General features: G+C 35.2%; 1 protein-coding gene across 5 annotated transcripts in view; it reads left to right on the top strand.

Annotated features, from left to right (window-relative positions):
- TMEM135 (transmembrane protein 135) overlaps window positions 1-24199 on the top strand; it is a 343152-nt gene that overhangs the window by 246662 nt on the left and 72291 nt on the right. For all 5 annotated transcript variants that reach the window (XM_017977705.4, XM_078339990.1, XM_035265296.3 and 2 more), the window contains one exon: window positions 23210-23256. In XM_017977705.4, coding sequence (XP_017833194.1) covers window positions 23210-23256 — 47 coding nt within the window. The remainder of the gene's footprint in view (window positions 1-23209; window positions 23257-24199) is intronic.

Raw genomic sequence — 24199 nt, 5'->3', positions numbered from 1 at the left:
AGCACTTTAAGGTTTTATAAAAATGTATTTGTCTTAAGCTATTTCTAAAATATATTTTTCAAATGAGGGATTTAAATGCTTTGATTTTATTAATTACTTTAAAATCAGGCTTTAAAAACACATTCTAGAACTTAGCAATCCAAAATTTAGAGCATCAATTACACAAAAAGTAAAATTTTACAAAATTAAGGGCTTACTTATATTTAAGTATGTAGTATATGTAATAAAATAACATAATAAAAAGGCTCTGAGTATATTGATGGAGGCATATCATTTGGTCCATAAATGAGGGAATATCTTTTTAAAAATTAACAATCTTTTTTTTTAAAAATATTTTATTGCACTTTAGGTTCTGAGGTACATGTGAAGAGCATGCAGGATTGTTGCATAGGTACATACATGGCAATGTGGTTTTCTGCCTCCATCCCCATCACCTATATCTGGCATTTCTCCCCATGTTATCCTTCCTCAACTCCCTATCCCCCCACTGTCCCTTCTCTAGTCCCCCCAACAGACCCCAGTGTGTGATGCTCCCCTCCCTCTGTCCATGTGTTCTCATTGTTCAATACCTACCTATGAGTGAGAACATGTGGTGCTTGATTTTCTGTTCTTGTGTCAGTTTGCTGAGAATGATGGTTTCCAGGTTCATCCATGTCTCTACAAAGGACACAAACTCATCGTTTTTTATGGCTGCATAGTATTCCATGGTGTATATGTGCCACATTTTCACTGTCTAGTCTATCATCGCTGGGCATTTGGGTTGGTTCCAGGTCTTTGCTATTGTAAACAGTGCCTCAGTGAACATACTGTGCATGTGTCTTTATAATAGAATGATTTATAATCTTTGAATATATACCCAGTAATGGGATTGCTGGGTCAAATGGAATTTCTATTTCTAGGTCCTTGAGGAATCGCCACACTGTCTTCCACAATGGTTGAACTAATTTACACTCCCACCAACAGTGTAAAACTGTTCCTATTTCTCCACATCCTCTCCAGCTTTTTTAGTGATCGTCATTCTAATTGGCATGAGATCGTATCTCAATGTAGTTTTGATTTGCATCTCTCTAATGACCAGTGATGATGAACATTTTTTCATATGTTTGTTGGCCTCATATATGTCTTCCTAACCATGAGCATGGAATGTTTCTCCATCTGTTTGTGCCCTCTCTTATTTCCTTGAGCAGCAGTTTGTAGTTCTCTTTGAAGAGGTCCTTTACATCCTTTGTTAGTTGTATTCCTAGGTCTTTTATTCTCCTTGTAGCAATTGTGAATGGCAGTTTGTTCTTGATTTGGCTCTCTTTAAGTCTGTTATTGGTATATAGGAATGCTTGTGATTTTTGCACATTGATTTTGTATCCTGAGACTTTGCTGAAGTTGCTTATCAGTTTCAGGAGATTTCGGGCTGAGACGATGGGGTCTTCTAAATATACAGTCATGCCGTCTCCAAATAGAGGCAATTTGACTTCCTCCTTTCTTACTTGAATACCCTTTATTTCTTTTTGTTGCCTGATTGCTCTGGCTAGAACTTCCAATACTATATTGAATAGGAGAGGTGAGAGAGAGCATCCTTTTCTAGTGCCAGATTTCAAAGGGAATGCTTCCAGTTTTTTGCCCATTCAGTACGATATTGGCTGTGGTACTGTCATAAATAGCTTTTATTATTTTGAGATACGTTCTGTTGATACCTAGTTTATTGAGAGTTTTTAACATAAAGGGCTGTTGAATATTGTCAAAGGCCTTCTCTGGGTCAATTGAGATAATCATGTGGGTTTTGTCTTTGGTTCTGTTTATGTGGTGAATTACATTTATAGACTTGTGTATGTTGAACCAGCCTTGCATCCCTGGGATGAATCCTACTTGATCGTGATGGATAAGCTTTTGATGTGCTGTTCCAATCAGTTTGCCAGTGTTTTATTGAAGACTTTTGCATCTATGTTGCTCATGGATATTGGCTTGAAGTTTTCTTTCTTTGTTGAGTCTCTGCCTGGTTTTGGTATCAGGATGATGTAGGTCTCATAAAATGATTTGGGGAGGATTCCTGTTTTTGGATTATTTGGAATACTTTCAGAAGTAGTGGTACCAACTCCTCTTTGTATATCTGGTAGAATTCAGCTGTGAACCCATCTGGACCTGGGTGTTTTTTTGGTTGGTAGGCTATTAATTGCTGCCTCAACTTTAGCCCTTGTTATTGGTCTATTCAGGGTTTCAACATTCTTCCTGGTTTATGCTTGGAAGGGTGCAAGTGTCCAGGAATTTATCCATTTCTTCCAGGTTTACTGGTTTATGTGCATCGAGTTGTTTGTAGTAATCTCTGATGGTAGTTTGTATTTCTCTGGAATCGGTGGTGATATCCCCTTTATTGTTTTTTATTGCATGTATTTGATTCTTCTCTCTTTTCTTTTTTATCAGTCTGGCTAGAGGTCTGTCTGTTTTGCTGATCTCTTCAGAAAACTAGCTCCTGGATTTATTGATCTTTTGCATTTGCTGAGGAGTGATTTACTTCCAATTATGTGATCAATTTTAGAGGAGCTGTGATGTGGTGCTGAGAAGAATGTATATTCTGTGGATTTGAGGTGAAGAGTTCTGTAAATGTCTATTAGGTTTGCTTGGTCCTGATCTGAGTTCAAGTCCTGAATATCCTTGTTAATTTTCTGTCTCATTGATCTGTCTAATATTGACAGTAGAGTGTTAAAGTCTCTCACTCTTACTATGTGGGAGCTGAATTCTCTTCGTAGGTCATTAAGAACTTGCCTTATGTATCTGGGTGCTCCTGTATTGGGTGCATATATATTTAGGATAGTTAGCCCTTCTTGTTGCATTGATCCTTTTACCATTATATAATGCCCTTGTGTCTTTTGATGTTTGTTGGTTTAAAGTCTATTTTATCAGAGACTAGGATTGCAACTCCTGCTTTTTTTTTTGCTCTCCATTTGCTTGATAAATCTTCCTCCTTCCTTTATTTTGAGCTTATGCATATCCTTGCATGTGAGATGGGTTTCCTGGATACAGCACGCCGATGGGTTTTGACTTTTCATCCAAATTGCCAGTCTATGTCTTTTGATTGGGGCATTTAGCCCATTTACATTTAAGGTTAATATTGTTATGTGTAAATTTGACCCTGCCATTTTGATGCTAGCTGGTTGTTTTGCTCATTAGTTAACACAGTTTCTTCATTGTGTTGATGCTCTTTACCATTTGGCACGTTTTTGGAGTGGCTGGTACTGGTTGTTCCTTTCTATGTTTAGTGCTTCCTTCAGGAACTCTTGTAAGGCAGGCCTGATGATGATGAAATCTCTGAGTAATTGCTTGTTTGTAAGGATTTAATTTCTCCTTTGCTTATGAAGCTTAGTTTGGCTGAATATGAAATTCTAGTTTGAAAGTTCTTTTTTTAAGGTTGTTGAATATTGGCCCCCACTCTCTTCTGGCCTGTAGGGTTTCTGTGAAGAGATCTGCTGTGAGTCTGATGGGCTTCACTTTGTGGGTAACGCGACCTTTCTCTCTGGCTGCCCTTAGCATTTTTTCCTTCATTTCAACCCCAGTGAGTCTGGCAATTATGTGCCTTGGGGTTGCTCTTCTTGAGGAATATCTTTATGGTATTCTCTGTATTTCTTGGACTTGAGTATTGGCCTGCCTTGCTAGGTTGTGGAAGTTCTCCTGGATGATATCCTGAAGAATGTTTTCCAGCTTGTATTCATTCTCTCCGTCACATTCAGGTACACCTATCAAATGTAGATTAGGTCTTTTCACATAATTCCATATTTCTTGGAGGCTTTGTTCATTTGTTTTTACTCTTTTTTTCTCTTATCTTGCCTTCTCGTTTTATTTAATTGAGTTGATCTTCAGTCTCTGATATCCTTTCTTCTGCTTGGTCGATTCAGCTATTGAAACTTGTGTATGCTTCATGAAGTTCTTGTGTTGTGTTTTTTAGCTCCATCAATTCATTTATATTCTTTTCTAAGCTGTTTATTCTCGTTAGCATTTTGTCAAACCTTATTTCAAGGTTCTTAGTTTCTTTGCATTTGGTTAGAACTTGTTCTTTTAGCTCAGAGTTTCTGTCAATTCATCAGACTCATTCTCCATCCAGCCTTCCTCCCTTGCTGGTGAGGAGTCGTGATCCCTTAGTGGAGGAGAGGCATTTTGTTTTGGTTGTTTTCATCCTTTTGCACTGGTTTCTTCCCATCTTTGTGAATTTATCTACCTGTGGTCTTAGTAGTTAGTGCCTTTAGGATGGGGTCTCTGAGTGAACATCCTTTTTGTTGATGATGAAGTTATATCTTTCTGTTTTTTAGTTTTCGTTCTAACAGTCAGGCTCCTCTGCTTTAAGACTGCTGGAGGTCCACTCCAGACCCTGCTTTCCCGGGGATCATCTGCAGTGACCTCTGTGTTCTCACTGGGAACTGCACTCCAGAGCTGTTCCTATTTGGCAATCTTGGATCTCTTTCGAAGTTGGTTAATTACATAATATCATCAGTGCTGTGTAGGGACAAAGCTATAATCTGTCAAAATCTGCACCATCCTTGCCAGGTTTGAGAGTTCTGTAGTTACCACTGCCAGGTCTGACTGCCATAGCTCAGGAAAAGGGTGCAGTCATTTCTCTTTGCATAGAATAATCTTGAGAAGATGTTTAAGGAAGCACAAGAAAATTCTCACAAGGTTGGACAAACAGGCTTCCAACTCTTAAGGGTAAGTCAGTCAGATCACACAGGGTGGGCAGAGAGGCAAGCAGGGAGAGGGGGAGGTTGGAAAAGGCAGTGCTTGATTCAATTCCACATTCCCTGCGCCACTTACCAAGCGCCAGAAAAAGAAAGAAAGAAAGAAAAAAAGCCACTGAGCTGGGCATTATTTGGTGTATGGGACCCTGCAGGTGGGCAAGAGCCTGTGGTTGGGGACCCTGCACCCAGGAGGGAAGGGGCTGGCTCAGAGACGCTTGCTGGGTGGGGATATCAGCTGGGTGGGGATGACCACCCAGGGCCGGGCCTCCAGTGCTTTGTACACACACACTTGCCAGCCCAGCTGCCCTCATGCCAGCCAGCCACTGCTGCTTACCAGTGGCGCCTCGCTGAATCCCTGGGGAGTTCCCCTGTCAGAGCACCACCCTGCCGTGGGGTACGTCCAGCCCGTCCGAAGCTCTCGATACCCAACAACTTAATCTATCAGAAATTGCCTGTTTAAGTGAAAGGGAAATAATTTTAAAAGAAAAAAGTAATAAGCAGAGGATAGGTTTTTGAGGATATAAAAGTTTAAATATTAAAGTATTTATAAATACTAGTATAAATGCATATGTGATCTAAGGCTGAGCTCATCTGGGACTAGGAGGTAGGCCAATTTCTCTATACCCCATGGATGGCTTGGGTGACTCCTTGACCATTGGGTATGGAGAATGTTAATTGATATTGTTTGTGTGTCTCTTGTAGTTCTTTTGACCTACAAAAAATCAAGGTGTAGAAGTTATCCTGTATTTGAAGGGCTAGATTTGTGGAAGAATTAGTTTTTTATAAATATAGGAATTATGAATATGATTTAGAGAAAGGCAAATTTCAGTATAATAATGAGAACTGACCAAAAATGGATTTCAGAACTGTTCTAAAAAGGGGTTTGGTTGCCTGGTAAAGTTAAGAATTTTCTGTTCTAGGCGATGTTTAAGCAAAAGCTAGACAGTGATCTTTTAGGATCATTGCAGAAGGGATTAATGTCACAGAGAAGAAGATGGATTAGATGATTCTCAAGCCTTTTTTAGTGCTTAAGATTGTATGAATATTCAAAGTCTCTAGCTGGAGGCAATTTATACGTCTTCCAAAATACATCTAGCTATGTTTGGAGGCATTTTTGGTTGTCATCATTGGTGGGGATGGCAGAGGGGTGCTGTCTACTAGGTAGAGGCCAGCGATGCTACCAAATATCCTATAATACAAGATGGCCTTTCTCCCTGCCATGAGCCTCACTCAGAAGACAAAGAATTTATCCACCCCCAAATCTCACTAGTGTCAATGTTAAAAAACTCTAGGGATTTAACTTAGATGTGGTCCATTTGATCTTTAAAAGTTATCTGGGCCTGAAGTTATTAGGCCAGCAAATACCTGCCTTTGGCAAAGGTGTGAAGTAGGAAACACTTAATTTGAACAAATTCTTGCCATGTTTGTAAACATCATCACTTTATTACTCTCATACTCTGTGCCACCCTTCTAGACCTATCCTTGTTAATGATTTGTGGTCTCATCAGGCTTAGCTCTCTTGGGCCCTATTTCTTTAACATCTGCTGTCTGTTACCTAGATAATCTGAACAATGAATTCATCAGCTGATACCATTTTAGTACTTTTTTCTTATGGCGATAATATCTAAATCTCTTTTTCTCTCCCAGTGATTTATGGTAGTTCTGCTGAAGCCATTCATAATGCCAAGCTGTCAACTCACAGGACCATAAAAATGTGCTGTCAGCTGGGTGCAGTGGCTCATGCTTGTAATCCCAGCACTTTGGGAGGCCAAGGCGGGTGGATTACGTGAGGTCAGGAGTTCGAGACCAGCCTGGCCAACATGGTGAAATCCCATCTCTACTAAAAATACAAAAATTAGTCAGGCGTGGTGGCATGTGCCTGTAATTCCAGCTACTCGGAAGGCTGAGGCAGGAGAATCACTTGAACCCAGGAGGCAGAGGTTGCAGTGAGCTGAGATCATACCACTGCCCTCAAGCCTGGGCAACAGAGCGAGACTTCATCTAAAAAAAAAAAATGTGCTGTAAAATTTGCAAGTTGTCATTCATGCAAAAAATATATACATACTTAATTAAAGCAAGACAGTGTGATTCTTGTCTAATATCTATTCAAAATTAAATAAAATTAAAGTAAAATATTAGAAATATTTACATGGATTTATATGTAGCTAATTAGAGCTAGCAACTAAGGTAGATTAGAATTTCAGTAGAAGCAGTTTGAGTACTGGGAATTATCAACACTAAGAATGGTCTACAATTACCTGGGTAGAAATCTCCTAACTTTTGGAGGTTGAATTATTAATATACCAGGGCTACCATAACAAAATACTACTGACTAGATAGCTTAATCAATCGAAATTTGTTTTCTCAAAGTTCTAGAGGCTAGAAGTCTAAGATCAAGGAGCTGTCAGGGTTGGTTTCTGGTGAGGGCTCTCTGTTTATGGACAGCAGCCTTCTCGGTGTTTCCTAACGTGGACTTTCTTCCGTGCATGTGGTCGGGCGTGGGAGGGGTCTGGGAGGAGAGAGCCTGAGAGAGTGAGAGACCAAGAGAGCAAGAGTGAAGCATGTGAGCAAGTGAGAGCTCTCTTTGGTGTTGCTTCCTCTTCTTAAACAGACACCAGTCGTATTGGATTAGGGCCCAACCCTTAAGACCTCATTTAACCTGAGTTATTTCCCTGACAGCCATCTCTTCAAATACAGGTGCATTGGTGATTAGGGCTTCAACATAAGAATTTTTTGGGGACACAATCAGTATATAACATGAGGTAATTGACCATAAGTTTTATATGAAATAATCAGACAATAGTTTTCTGTTGAAAGTTAATTGGTACAAGTAAACTGCTCTTATGTGTTTTGTAGTTTAGTGTCATAACAATCCAAGGTGAAATTCATGTCACTATATTATTATAGATAATTTGCAAACTTTTCTTCTAGTCATTCATGCTGTACTCACTACTGAGTGTATAAAATTAGAGAATTTATTTTTGCTCAGATAGGTCTCAATAAAAATTCATGTAAAGGTCTAGGTTCTAGTGAAATTTTTGAAGCAGAGTAATTACCAATACCTTAACGTTTGGTTTTCATTAACAACTGGTCATTTTACCCACTTTCCTTTATATAAAAATGAAATCATGCTCTACAAATGATGGTTTATGATTTGGCTCTTAACTTGATTAAGATGAAGGAATATATGCTTAGGATAGCTCAGACACTGAGATATTGTATACCAGGAACCACCTGCTTTCCTTAGGGCATTTTCTGTTAAAATATTAATCAAACTATTTGTTATTAAAGACAGAATTTCTGTGTGAAGATTTTGGCAAAATATATAAACATACCTCATTTTTGCCGTGTCCTGTATTTAACACACTAAAAAGAGTACATTTAGAAATACTCTTCAGAATTTATAGCTTCCACCCCAAATTAGTCTGGCTTATTGTTACTAATTAAATTTTGAAGACTGAGAAGGCCAAGTCATAGCAGTTTCAAAGTGCTTTGGATATGGCAAAGAGTCAGTATTGAGGTTATTACCCTGTTTCACTCTAGATCTTCCTGGCATGACAATATGGAGTTGTTCTGCTCTGCTAAGATGATGCTTGTTCAACTCATTCTAACTGTGTTTAGAGACAATAATGGTATTTAGACATGGTGTTTTACAAATATCCCAGGGAGCGGTTTCTATATGTTTTGGTTTGTTGAATTTTATTTCGATAAGGCTCTGGCTTTCTTTCTAAACTGTAAGATATTTTTAAAAGTAGACACTTAAAAAACCTGAGAGTTGGATAAGAGATATGCCTATAATTTATATGGGTGATTAAAATGAATTTTTAAAGATCTTAACCATGAAATCAATGTCCAATATGTCCATATGTTTAATAACCTGCATTTTCAAGGTAGATCTTTAGAATAAAGCCTAGAATAAATATACATTCATGTTACTACTATTTTAAAATAGTAATCATTGTGGATGTATTCACGAAATAAAACAGAAGTAAGCTAAATCTCGTTGCTATGCTATTGCTTCTTGAAATAAGGCTGGAAACATTAAGGATGCTATGATTAAAGAAGATGACCTTTGCTCAGTTCTTCCCATGCCTTTTAATGACATATTCTGAAGAAAAATGATTGGGAAGAAAAAACAAAACTGGTTTTGCTTTTTGTGACAATTTCTACCAGAATTGAGGATTATCAGGTTGTGAACATAATTGAGAGACTAAAATACCATATGAGGATTGCATTCTTCATTCTGAAACCTCTTAGTCTTCTTAGTCAGCTAAGGTAGAGCCTATACTCAGATTTTTATAGTACATTGTTCTGGGTTTATTTAGAAAATTCAGTGAATACTTCCTTTGGTAGGAGGATTCCAAAGGGGAATTGTGCATATAAACCTATTTATTTATACATACATGCTAAATAGGGACACCATTGTTGTAAGAGTAATGTTATTTTAGGGGTTAAAGTTTGTACAAACATTTCCAGATTTTAATTTCTAAAATTATGATTTTGGCTTTAGACAGACACTGATTGCCTGTTGCATTTTAGGTCATATGGACCAGATTCATCCTTGAAACTCTCTGTACACAAATTTTATATAAGATCTTAATCATATGCAACTAGAACACAAAATAAAAAACATTTCCTTAATAGAGGTAGCATCTGGTCTATAAATCTCTTTCTCCTCTTTCATCACTTTGGAATTCATAACTAAGTACTGATCCTAGATAAATGTGATTTTACAGTTGCACTGGATTTTCATTCTTATGTTTATTCTTAAAATCATTTTTGCTGTTGAAACAAAGCTGGCTAAGCATTTAAGTTTTTACTAATTGCTCTAGGTTCACTGGATATTGAACAAAGTTGACTGAATTTTTAAAAATATTACTGGGCTGGGCATGGTGGCTCATGCCTGTAATCCCAGGACTTTGGGAGACCGAGGTGGGCAGATAACTTGAGGTCAGGAGTTCAAGACCAGCCTGACCAACATGGTGAAACTCCATCTCTACTGAAAATACAAAAATTATCTGGGTGTGGTGGCAGATGCCTGTAATCCCAACTACTCAGGAGGTTGAGGCAGGAAAATCACTTGAACCCGGGAGGTGGAGGTTTCAGTGAACTGAGATCACACCATTGCATTCCAGTGTGGACAACAACAGTGAAACAATGTCTTTTAAAAAAAAAAAAAAAGACTGTTGATTGTTGGTATCTCACTCTCTAATCTATAAACTGTTAAAATACTTTTTTAGGCATTTTGCAAAACTATTCACTATCATTACATCTTGCAGTGATAAACAGGATTGCTGAATTTGTCATGGTAATTGGGGAGGGGAAAAAAAAGCACAGAAAGTGAAGTTTCTTAAGGTTACATGGCACAACTGACAGGTTGTTAATTGTTTCCTTGCTATAATAAGCATGGGAAGCTTGAAAGGAAAAAATCTTGTGTATATCATTGAAAAGTCTTTATTCTGCAGTAATATGAGTTGAAAAGCACTTCTGCAGTTCATCTGATTCAGAATTAAGTGCATACATTCATTGTGCTTTAAGAATTATTTTAACCTCAGAAAAAACTCCCTAAAAGGCTGGGTGCCATGGCTCACACCTTTAATCCCAGAAATTTGAGAGGCCAAGGTGGTTGGATCACCTGAATTCAGGAGTTCGAGACCAGCCTGGCCAACACGGTGAAACTCTGTCTCTACTAAAAATACAAAAAAAATTTAGCTGGGCATGGCACATGCCTGTGATTCCAGCTACTCAGGAGGTTGAGGCAGGAGAATCGCTTGAACCTGGGAGGCAGAGGTTGCAGTGAGCTGAGATTACACCGCTGCACTACAGCCTGGGTGAGAGAGCAAGATTCCGTCTCAATAAATAATTAATAAACCCCAAAACATTGGTTCAGGACCTTTTCTGACTGAAGAAATGATAGTGGGAACTGAATATGAACAGAGGAATCTGTAGCTGGATAAGAATGGTCGGAACCAAACCAGATATGAGCAATACCATGCCTAATTTAGGAAGGATTTTCTCAAATAAGTTTTAGAATGACTATATGCCCAAGGAACTGGTAGATGGCTTGAGGATGGGCAACAGGACACACTATTTGGGAGAACTAAGTGTTACTCTTTTATGCTAGTATATGAGTAACACACTCATGTGCTGTGTTTAAAATAACAGTAAAGAGATTATATGTCCTACTTATTGCTGATGGGTGCTTTTTCTTGAATTATGTATTGGGATTAAATTGGCTATTAGTTTACATTTTAAAAAAAGTGGAACTCAGCTAGAGGGTTGCTGTTGGCCTTTTGTCCACAAAACATTGTAGTTTAGTGAAGTAGTAAGTGAGTGTTATCGTATTGGCCACCTTAGTGAGCAATAATCTTCATTCTAGTGATCTTTCTTAGCCTTTATCAAATGACAAAAATGTGCATGGCCATATCAGTATGTGCTGTTTGTTATGCGGCCTTGCTGTGACCTTCCTAAAGTAATCTAGACACTCTTAATTATTTTTTTAATGTCTTAGAAGGAAAAGCATATCACCTTAAGGCTCATTCTTATTCTTACTTGAGGTTAAAGGGAATACCACCCTTTGGATGAAAATAATGAACTTACTACAAATTGTCCATTCATAGCAAGTAGGCTTCACGTAGGTGACCTGTCTACTTTGCCCTACTGAAAACATAATATTTTTTCAGCTGTAACTTTGCCTTGAGTTCATATAGCACCTTTCTTCTTCTCCTTCTCCATATGCTGAATGACATGTGAGTTTTTTTTTTTCTGAATTGAAAAAGTAACATGTTTGGTAGCATTAGGATAAAGAATGGTCTCTTATAAGTTATATAAACATATTGAAAACCTTACTCATGCAATTTATCCTCTCATCTTACTAGATATGTAAACAAGTGAGGTTTTAGTTTTTGTTCGTAATATTTAGATTATTTATTTTGGAAATTAAAATATTATGGTTCTTACATCTGCTGTTCTTCACTAGAATAAATAAGGATTATGGAATCGTCTTGTCACCTTTTATTAAATCTGGTTCATTGTATAGATAATGAGCTTCTTAACACAGACATATTTTAACTTACTGTTTCATCTGCGATACACGAAAATAGTAGTGTTTCATGATTAAGTTGAATGAAATTTGTAAATGCTGTAAATCTTTAATGGGATTTTAAAAAGTACTTGAGAGAAATCCATGACAGCTCATGGGCTTTGGAATCTTGCCTGGTTTCAAAGCCTGACTTCACCGTGTAACTATCTGTGTCTCTCTAAATCTCACCTCTGAATTAGGGGTAATGATCTCTATATTGCAGAGCAGTTTTAAGCATTACATAAAACAGTGTATGTTAAGGACTTCATATAACATGGAGCATATGGCAATCATTCAATAACATCTGCAATTTATGATGTTACAGTATAATTTTAATTATTATTATACTGAATTCTGAGATTCTCCTTACTCCCTTTTTTAAAAGGACGGACACATATTGTAAAAAAAAGTATCAGAAGCATTATGGGGATCACTCCTACTTTGGAAGCACAGTAGTCACTAAAGCAACATTAATAAGAATAAACTACTTTTTAGAGGCAGAGGGGTATAATTGAAAGCTTCAGTTTGAAGTCAGACCGTCCTGGCTTTGAGTCTTGGTTCAGTGCTTAAACATTCTGTGATTTTAGGCTAGTAGCTTAACTTTTGAGTCCAATTGCCTCATCTTTAAAATAGGAATGGTAAAAATTTATCCAGTGCCTAGTACCATTAAGAAATAGTTTATTATTATTTTATTCTTCCTCTTTTCTTTTCCTCCATGTTCATTGGTCACTTTGTAAAAAAACTTATCTTCACTAACTATCCATCTTCAATAACTATCCTCTTCAGTAACTATCCATCTTTAAACTCTCCCATGCCTCCTTTTTGTTCCTTGCTCTTTCTGTTCACATTCATTGTTTTCTTTCTTGTTTATTTTGAATTGCCTTTTTAATGATAATGACTTAAAATGAGCAATTAATTGACCATAAAATAGAGGAATGAGTGTGGGAAAGAAAAGAAGCAGCTGAATATCTTGGTAAATTTTAAATATGAGCCATTAGCTAATCTTTACTTCCAGTAAATTGCATTTCCTGTACATGGTAAATAGACATGTGAATAAGATGTTGTGGGTGTTTGATGATGGTGCCTTTTGGCTTTTATAGACCCAGCTCTGAGAGTATACTTGAATTAGTATTCTGTTTAATGAATGATTTCATGTCTTGATTATCATTTGACCATTGAATTTTCTTTTATATTTTAAATAAAGACTGGATTTTTCTATATGTGAATCTCTATCTGTAATCTTTCAAGTAGCAAGTTGTTTTAAACTGTTTATTTTTAAAAATCTGTCAGAGGAATTAGAATTTTGTTGTAATAAGGACTGTAACTTCCAGTATGTATTTATTATTACTGAGTATTGAAAACTTTAAATTGTCTTATTTTTGCAGAAGATAAGATGCAACTACAACTAATCTACTTACCACAAAACTATCATATAGGCTGTACTTCACCCAGCCACTCTCTAACATTTCTGCTTCTACAAATGGAATATTTCAAGGTTAATGTGTTACCAGACTCTGTTTAGTGGCCTTGAAGGTATAAATCAAGAATGGTGGGGCAGGCATGATGGTGGTTCATACCTGTAATCCTAGCACTTTGGGAGTCTGAGGCAGGTGGATCACCTGAGGTTAGGAGTTTGGTACCAGCCTGCCTGGCCCTGTCTACTAAAAATACAAAATTTAGCTGGGTGTGGTGGCGCATGCCTGTAGTCCCAGCTACTAGGGAGGCTGAGGCATGAGAATCAGTTGAACCCAGGAGGTGGAGGTTGCAGTGAGCTGACATTGCACCATTGCAGTCAGCCTGGGCAATAGAGTGAGACTCCATCTGAAAAATAAAATAAAATAAAATAATAGTGAACAGTGCAAGGAAGAGACTAGACCTAAGTTTCTGGCATTATTTACTGTGATTTTCCAAACTCAATTAAGTAATTTTATATTCTAGGTGCATACATAAATTCTGAGACTTGGCTTATTCTATATTATTATGGTATTGTATATTAGTCACAATGTGCATTGGAATGTTTATTGTACACTGAAAAAATTGACTCATGATATGATAGAACTTTGAAGTTCTGAAGTATCCTAGAGATTAATGTAACTTCTTTTTATGGATGAAAAAATAAGGCTTAAAGAATAACAATGATTTCCTCAAGTTTACAGTTTTAACCTGGAGACCTAAGATTGCTTTCTTACTTCTAGTCTGGCAATTTTTGGCTCTAAATTCTTTTTAAGATTTTTATGCTTTCTCTGTATTTGTTTTATTAAGGAATAGAAACTTAAAAAAAAAACAGTAAGTAAAGCTGCTAATCCAAAACAAATAAACCAGTTAAAAGAATGGACTGTATATTATGGGATACTTTAATTAAACAATGATTTAAAATTTTTATTATATAGCAGCACATAGCTATTTAACTTGAAGATAGTGTTGCTCAAAACTACACATAAGACAAATAAATATTATGATGATAGGTTGCATATATTTTGACTTTGAACGCACATTGTAAATTATAATAATACTTGTCCAGTACAAGTTGTATTCTCAAGAGACCATTCAATAGTCTGTTTTCAGAAAAGTTGAAGATGCTTACAGAGACTCAAGTTTAGTCTTTTAAAAAAGTGTATGAGTGGGAGTACTATTTAGTTTCTTGAAAGATTGTTTCTCTAAATAGAACTAACATTATAAAAACTCTTGTTGTCAATAATGTATCTAAGCATGTAGTTATATAAAGACTCCACCTTCTGGGACTTTGTGTTCTAATTCATTTCTTGTAGAGACCTAAAGTATACAAACTTTATTAGGTTAAACAAATTTAACCAAAACCGTTGCTTAAATATATTGAATAATTAAGATGACAATATAATCAGATGTTTTGGTGAGTATCACCTATAGGATGAAGTATAAATGTTTCTGTTCAATTGTACTGAAATGAGCTGTTAATATGCCTGTATTTCCACTAAACTGTGTTCCTTAGGGCAACAAGAATCAAGTATTATTAGGTAGTTATTTTCCCCTAGTGAGTTGGGACTATAGCAGATATTGAATAAATAAATGAAAGAGGGTGAGAACTTGTTGTTCCTTGTCTTTTCTGTTTTATTAAAAATCATGAAGGCTCCTGAATCTGGAGTTACCCTTCTACATCTGTCTTCTTTCAAGTTGATGAGTTATAAAATATTAGAAACACATGACCCCAGATTAAGTTTTGTTGAATGGATAGGTAGATACTTGGCTAAAATATGAATGAAGTAAAGATGGAGCAAGAGGAAATTTATTGAGAAGAGCAATGAGTTTCAGTATGTATTTGAGTCATGGAAGGAAAAGGATCTTACTGAACACTGGGGGGAGATGAGCTTGGTGAATAGTGAAGGCTAGATTCATTACTGTGATCAGCGGCAAAAGAAAAAAAAATTAAATACACTAAAGAAAAGCAGAAGAGTTCTGTGGTAGGAAATAGTTAAATGTACCATCTGTTCAGGTCTCTAGGAGAGTTCAAAATGGCTCCAAGATATATGTTTTAACCACTTTCAGGCTTAAATAGTAAAAGCAGCTTTCTTTACCAGGCTGTGTTTACATTTGGCCATATTCACATTGTTGATATTTCTGATTATTTTAAGCACTTTGTATATTGTGATTTTGTTCCTTTGCTACTGCTTGCAAGGCATAGTTTTCATGTAATTCTACATGACATAATGATGACGGCAATAGTTCTGTTTTTTGAAAGTTTTGTAAGTCCTGTAACAGGAAGCAATATATTGTAAATCTGTCATTTCCTACAAAGGCTTTCCGGAGAGAAAATACTATTTTCCAGCTGAATGAACTTTATTTGCACATCATTTGTTATACTTTTTGTACCTTCATGTTATATTGGCTTAATACTTTTTGAAGTTTCTTTTATGTGATTGCTTTTATTTAACCACTCATATTTTTGGTGATAATAATGAAATTAATTCCATCTTTTCATATAAATATATTGTTTCAAAAAACAAAGTGGTTTCTAAAAGGCCATTAACCCAACCTAAAATAAGCAAAGCATATGAAAAAGTAGTTCAACCAGCCAACCAAAAAACAAACAAAAGGATTATGAGCCAGGGAGGCTCAGCTTCACTAATAAAGGGGATGTAATTATAATATGAGAAATAGTATTTCTTTCACCCATCAGACTGGCAAGGATAAAACAATTTGATAAAACACAGATTTGTGGACATAGGAAAATAATTAGTGTAAGGAAATAGCTACTTTTGTATGCTATTGTGGGGAGTATTTCTTGATATGGCCTTCTTTGGAGGGCAATTTGGCAGTATTTGTCAAAATTCAAAACGTACTTGTCCTTTGACAAGAATTTGACTCCAGGGATATGTTTACACAGTATACTTTGGTATTTAGAAATGCTAATTGCATCCGCTTTAAGTATTCCTAGGAGACTTTAAATAAACTTTAGCATATCCATCTATGTATATGCTTTGTGTACATAAAATAGAAAAGTGTATGTCTTTAAAACAACGTCTTTATTTGACGTGCATCTATGTACAAAGAGTATGTGCATACTCATACAAAATTCTATAAAAGCCTGAAGACGTTAGAAGGGAATTTTATTTTCTTCACATATTTGTTATTCTGTTTGAATTTTTGTTTTTTTCGTGTACATGTATTCCTTTTTTTGTATCAGTTTAACAGCTTTTTGAGGTGTAGTTTATGTGCCGTAAATTTACCAGTTTAATGTATCAATTTCATAAATTTTTTGTGTATTTACTGAGTTGTATGTGCATCCAACTTTATAATATAATTTTAGAACATTTTCATTGCTCCAAAAGAATTCTTGTACCTATTAGCAGTCTTTTCCCATCATTCCTTAGTAGTTCCTCTCCATCACCCCTTCCTCCTCCAACTCTAGGCCACCACTGTTTTACTTTCTGTAGATGGACTTGCCTGTTCTGGAATTTTATATTAACAATATCATATGTAATTGGTCTTTGTGATTGGACTCTTTCACTTAGCGTAATGTATTTGAGTTTCATCTGTGTTTTAATATGACAAATTATTTTTTGAATTTAAAAATATTTTTAAAAATCAAAGAGAAAACAGCAATTTTAGAATTATTTATCCTGCTGAAGTATATTGTCCAACGTCTGTGAAATGGTAATGAATTACAGAGAAATTTTTTCAAGTTAAAAGTCATCATGTATTGAGCATCCATGATGTGCTAGTCACACTATTAGACTATATGTATGTTATATATAAATCCTTATAGCATATGTAATAGGTAGTATTATTTTATTTCTACAAATGAACAAATTAAATGATATGATCATTAATTTTTTGTGTCAATTTACACATGAAAATATAAAGTATATATGTGTGCAGATGTATAGTTTGCAGCTAAAGTTAAAATATGTAAACTGCTAAAACATTGCTGTAATACACACTGAAAATGTCATTTACTGGCTAGAGATGTACAATAGAACTTTTTACAGTAATGGGAATGATATATATCTGTTCTGTCTGTTATGGTATCCACTATCACATATGGCTTTTGATTACTTGAGATATGGCTAAGGTGAATGAGAAAACAAATTTTAATATTATTTAATTTTAATTAATTTAAATTTAAATAACCACACTCTAATTTGGTCATGATTTGATATCAGTGATAGATTTACTTTTCTGATTGGACACTGGAAACAACTGGATCAAAAACATGAACAAAATATATGAGAAAATGGTATGCAGATCCTGGATAGTAAGCATTGAAGGACAGTGTTCTCTGAGATACAGGAAACAAATGTGCTCTACAATTACCCAAGCTTACTGTCTAGAGAGAATTTCCAGGAATGGATCAAAGAGGAATCACTCAGACAAAACCTAGAGGACTTTTTGAGTTGAGGAAATAAAGCTGAAAGTGTAGGCGAACCGTACTGGATAGAGTTCACAGTACAGAGGACTCCAGAGGAAAGTACTCAGCTGATTACTGAGTGGGGCTTGCATGTGAGGAAACAGCTCCAGGCCAAAGAAAGAACAGCCTGAAAAATTAGACATTTTTAACTGGGTATTTAGCACTCAAACAGGAATAGGAATATTGTCTGTTTCTATTAGCCAGACTGGAAAATCTCCAAGATTCGTGTGGCATTGGGTAAAGTATGTGTAAGGTTTTACCCTAGTAATGGGGAATAATTAGCCCTGGATTTCACTTCTTATTAAAAATCTTAAAAGCAAATCCTTAAAAGATCAAACTGTTTCCAAGTAACTTAACTGTATCCCACAACAAAGCTCAAGAAACTTTATGGGATTACAAACATAGGCAACACCCATTAAGGTCAAATGTAGAATGGCTGACAGCCAGTAAAAAATTACCACCATGGAATAAGAAGCAGGAAAATTTGACCCATAATGAGATAAATCAGCAAATGAATGCCAACCAAGAACTTGTAAATATGTTAAATTAGCAGGCAAAGATATTAAAAAGAGTTATCATAACTGAATTTTATAATTTCAAAAAGTTAGAGATATAGAAGTGGGAGAAAAGGAAAAATGAAACTTCTAGAGATGAAAATTACAAGTTGTGAGATGAAAAGTTTACTGGATGATATTAATGGCAGATTATACATTACAGAATAAATATTAGTGAACCTGAAGGCATAAGAATGGAAACCATCTAAAATAAAAAACTGATAGAAAAGAGACTTTATTTTGAGGCAGAGTCTCACTCCATCAACCAGGCTGGAGTACAGTGGCACAGTCTCAGCTCACTGCAACTTCCGTCTCCTGGGTTCAGGCAATTGTCATGTCTCAGTCTTGCAAGTAGCTGGAATTACAGATGTGCTCCACCATGCCTGACTAAATTTTGTATTTTTAGTAGAAACGGGGTTTCACCATGTTGGACAGGCTGGTTATGAACTCCTGACTTTAAGTGATCTGACAACCTTGGCCTCCCAAAGTGATGGGATTACAGGAATGAGCCACTGTGCCTGGCCAAGATTTTTTTTTTTTAATCACCAAATAAAGATAACATCTGTGAGCTGTGGGTGACATATTCATGTAATTGGAGTTCTTGAAGGAGAGGAGAAGGGAGAAGAAAAAATATTTGAGAAATAATGACTGAAAATTACTGAAATTTGATAGAAACTGTAAACCTACAGATCCAAGTAGCCTAATAAATCCTACTACAAGAAATAAGTTAAAGACTACTCAAGGTACATCATAATCAAATTGTGAAAAGACAATGGAATAACATTTGTAAACCACTGAAACAAAATGATCCATCAACCTAGAATTCTATACCTAGCAAAAGTATGTTTCAAAACAAAATGAAAACACTTTTTGCAGACCTACGTTTTTAAGTCAAAGTAATTAAAATATAATAATGAGTTTAGATATATCTGTACATACACGCATGCAGTATGGATGACAACAGCCCAAAGGTCAAGAGGGGAGAAATGGAAATATATTATTGGAAGATTTTTATTCTGTATGTTAAGTTGTATAATGTCATTTGAATATAGACCACAATGTAAAGATGTGTATTATAAACCCTAAAACACTAAAATAAGTCAACAAAGGGAAGAAATGGAATCACTGAAAAACAGTTGTTGGGTACAGTGGCTCACACCTGTAATGCCAGTACTTGAGGCTGAGGTGGGTGGATCACCTGAGGTCAGTAGTTTGAGACCAGCCTGGGTCATATGGTGAAACCCCATCTCTATTAAAAGTAGAAAAATTAGTTGGGTGTGGTGGCATGTGCCTGTAATCCCAGCTACTGGGGAGGTTAGGGCAGTACAGTTACTTTAATCTGCGAGGCGGGGTGCAGTGAGCCAAGATCATACCTCTGTACTTCAGCCTGGGTGACAGAGTGAGACTGAGTCTCAAAAAAAAAAAAAATGAAAAAACAAATACCTTAGTTAATCTAAAAGGGGCAGAAAGGAGGGGAAAAAACAGTAAGAAAGAAGTAGAGAAATAAATATCAAGATGATAGATTTAAATATAAGCAGACCAATAATTACATTAAATGTAAAAAGTCCATCTCAATTAAGAGACAACTTTTCAGATAGGATAAAAAATCAAGAAACTATTATATGCTGCCTACAAGCAATGCACTTCAAATATAAAGACCCCAATCAGTTAAAATTATAAGAGAGCTAACATGCCAAAGAAAGCTGGAGTTACCATCAAACAAATAATGGGAGAATGCTATATGCAGCTTTTTGGGTGTGATGAATATGTTTATTATTTTGCTTATAATGATTATTTTACAGGTATATAGCTATGTAAAAACTTATACAATTGTACACTTTAAATATGTGCAATTTATATTAATTATACCTCAATAAAGCTATTAAATCATTTAAATAGCCACAAGTGTCCAGTAACTACAGTACTGGACTGCAGTATCCTGTAAGGTCCTTGAGGGTCAGAATTGTATTCAAATAACCTCTCTATCTAGCAGGTACAGAGTAACCACTTGGTCAATATTTGCTTAATGAAGGAATACAAGATACAGCCAGCTCATTGTGTATGGGCATATCACTTACCTTCTCAGGATCTGAGTTTCCTGATATGAAAATATATGATAGTCTATTTCAAAGTTTCTTTTAGCTTTAAAATTCTGTAAAATCAAACACAGAGGAAATATTCTTCATTCGTTAACTGTGGATTTAGATTTTTTTTGGGAAAAATACTTTGTGAAAGTCACAGTGATAAACTAGCACAGTTTAAAAAATTTGAAAAAAACTTAGCTTAAAAATAAAATGTTATTTTTAGCCTCTTTAACTAAAATAATAAAAACATATTTTGCATTAAGTTCCCATCTTTCTTGATAAAATCCAAAATCCTTCCAGTGGCTCTATTCATATGGTCCCCTGGCTTTTCTCTTACAGTGTCTCTGCTAACAAATCTCTTCTTCTTTGACCACTTTGTATAATAATCTCATCTCCTTTATTTCTCTTTCCTTATTCTGCTTTATTTATCTCCAAAACTCCTACTGCTAACATATATCTTTTAAAAAATCTCTCACCTGGCTAGAAGGTAAGTTCCATGAGGGCAAGAACTTTGTCCATTTTGTGTATTGTAAGTTTTAGAACAGTGCCTGGCACATAGTAGGAATTCAATAAATATTTATTTAATGACTCAGTCAGTTGCACTGTAATATCCTTTTGATTTATTCTTTAATTTTTGGTGATATTAAAGATTTCAAAAGGCAGCCCTTTTGAGTAAAGAAAATAATTTCTTTCCAGATTTATGTCTATGGGTTAGGTTTTTACATATAGATCACTTATCTCAGTAACAAAACAAGATAAAAACAATCTGCTGAATGCCTCCACTTTTATAAGCATCATCTCACTAATTCTTCCAAATAAGTCAAAGTATGATAATATTATTCTCAGTTTATAGATAAGGGAATCTGTGGTTTAGGGAAATTATATGAAGTGTCTAGAGTTTCACAGAACTGGTATTCAAGCCTAGATCTGTCTTACTCTAAAGCTTGAATTCTTAAACATTGTACTTTTTCTCAGTTTCAAGTGTATTAATTGTAAAGATAATTATCATTTTAATGTGAACACATTTAGGTTAGCATATTAGGATAGAACATAGCAATATTTCGAGGGAAGGGAAACTTTGAATATTTAGAGAGGATGAAGAGTGTGGGAAAGATTTGTGGGATACTTCTAGAGAAGTTTCTAGTGTGATCTGTAAGGGGGACACTGATGGGTGCAGGAAAAGCCTGAAGTTTTGAATCTCTGAGAAGGATGGCATTGTCCAATGGTGACTGAATGATAGAGAAGTTTAAAAAAATTGAATATTATGACTGGGTTTTGTTAGGCAAATTATAACCAGTAAATAAACTCACTTAGACTTTAATTTATAATTAATTAGAAACAATTAAATTATTTTACATGCTTTAAGTTATTCTTCTAAAAACAGTGAAATGGTGAAATTAACCTTATGCCTCATGAATAGGATATTTTAAGTCAATGGAGAAGAGAGGTGGATGGTGAGAGGAAGGAAGGAGGGAATGAGGCAAAGAGGAAGGGGAGAAGAGTCTGTGTGTTTAGCACAGAAAGAAATTTTATAGCTATAATACATAATGTTACATAAATCTATATAATATTTTCTTCATATTAATTGATTCCAATCCTCTTTTGGTTGATATGTTAATATATTTCTAAGTCATTCAGGCTATATTTATAATGCTTATCTTAGGCTAAGACAGCAAACTTATCAAGCTTGATTTGTAATGGCAAAACTACCATGCTTTCCTCAGGTTGACTAGAAATTATTTGTGCTAGAAATAGCAAGCCATTTTTTTGTGCTGCTTTCATTTCTGTTTTTGTGGTCAGCCTTTCACAATCGAAGGAAAGTTCAATTATTATTTGTCTGTGATGTGAGGCCACTGACGATTCTTATGCTTAATTTGTACTGTTGTTTTTTTATCATAAGAATGCATTTTACAACTTTAAGTTTTGTGGTTTAAAATAACCTTTCCAATCTGTTTTTTTTTTTTTTTTTTTTTTGGCATAACTAAGACGTTAGTCACGACTGGAGTTCTGGGTTCCTTCCACATACCATCTTAGTATGTTGTGCTTGCTATGTTGTTTTTGATATCTTCATTTCAGATTTATTACATGTCCTTATGCCTGCTTCTAGGGGAATTACTTTAATAGCTAGTCTGTATTCCACAAAGGAGTATTGTATTTTTATGAGGTTTTCTTGTTGGTTAGAACTGGTGGACAACTGGACTGTATTTTACATTAGAAAATCTGGTCATCTTCATATCATAGTTAATAAGCTTTCTGATTTATTCACCGACTTGATTATACAAAAGCTGTTGTCCTTGTTTTTGTGTTAAACTTGCTTCTTTAAGCATTGTAACAGAAAGTTAATGTAATAGAAAGTTAAAAATTAGCTGTTCCCTTTTTTTTGATAGAAGCTGTTACCCTTCTATCCAGTCTATATAACTTGAGTGTTGGTATATATATGTATAATATATATAATTATGTACATGATGATAGTTACATATAAGTATTACAACTTATTATTGTCCTAATATGGGTTATATAAGGGGTGTCCAATTTTTTGCCTTTTCTGGGCCACATTGGAAGATGAAAAATTCTCTTGAGCCATACTTAAAATACACTGACACTAATGATAGTTGATGAGCTAAAAAAATTTGCAAAAAAATCATAATGTTTAAAGAAAGTTTACAAATTTGTGTTGGGCCACATTCAAAGCCGTCTTGGGGCTCATGTGGCCTGTGGGCCTCAGGTTGAACAAGCTTGGAGTATATGAAAGGTAGAGAATATGAAATGTGTGTGACTAGTATATCCTTTTATTGTTTCAAGTACAAGATTTAATAGTATTTTGCTTTTATGAATCTCAAATGGTGATGTCAGTATTTCTTTGCAAGTAATGTATTTTCTCCTCATTACAGGTCCTTTTGTTTTGCATCACAGCTGCCATGTACATGTTCTTTTTCAGGTATGTTCTGTTATACCTATTTACTTTAATGTCCCAAACAGTATCCCTTTGTAATTTCATCAACCGTGAAACTAAAGTATTCCCCAAATAATTATCCCCTACAAGGAGCATACTTTTTTCCCCTCTAAAGTGGTCAGAGATAAATCATTGCTCCTTGAGTACAGAAAAGAGAAAGAGAGGAAAGATTTACTTCCCTCTCCCCACTATTCTACTTATAAGTTCATCTAGAAAGTTGAATATGTCAATTAATAAAACTCAAATCCTGATAAGTGAATTTTTATCTTTTGTGGATCTGATTTTAGGTATTTTTCACTCCCCTTGTAAAACAGTTAACATTTTACATTTAGGTAAGAAAAAGTGACAGTAGGGCTCTATCTCAGCCTTATGCAAAGATAATCTAGCACACTAACAATAGTCTGTAAAATATTGTTTCTTATAATGTCTAAGTTGTACTTTTCATTGACACTGGTCTCAGGTTTGTGGGGGGGCTACAGGGATGAGTGTTAGGATGGCCCAAGATTTAAATGACAGTAGGTGGGATGTCTGTCATCTTCATATAATCCCAGCAGTGTGCCATATGATATTTGATTAGGGAGAGTCCCCTCCTTTATAATCTTTATTTCTTTATTTTTAGTGATACCAATTAATTTTCATTTGTTTTACTCTTATTGCCCTCATTTGAATAGATCTTTCTTGATATTTATGAATCTAGCAAAATTCAACCATGGCAGACGGGAACAGGCTTTTAAAATTAAAAATTGCCCTTAATAAACAAAGAGAGCTGTGGATTTTTAATAGGATATATTTGGTAGATATATTTCTTTTTTAAGAATAAAACAATCCAACCATACTAGAATTTTTTAAAATTTATTTTTAATTTTTGTGGGGACATAGTAGTTGTACATGAGATGTTTGATACAGGGATATGACTCATAATAATCAA

Source organism: Callithrix jacchus, chromosome 10 (assembly GCF_049354715.1).
Source record: "Callithrix jacchus isolate 240 chromosome 10, calJac240_pri, whole genome shotgun sequence".
Lineage (NCBI taxonomy): Eukaryota > Metazoa > Chordata > Mammalia > Primates > Cebidae > Callithrix > Callithrix jacchus.
Note: the sequence above shows the minus strand (reverse complement) of the source record. Positions and strands in the feature narration are given on the sequence as shown.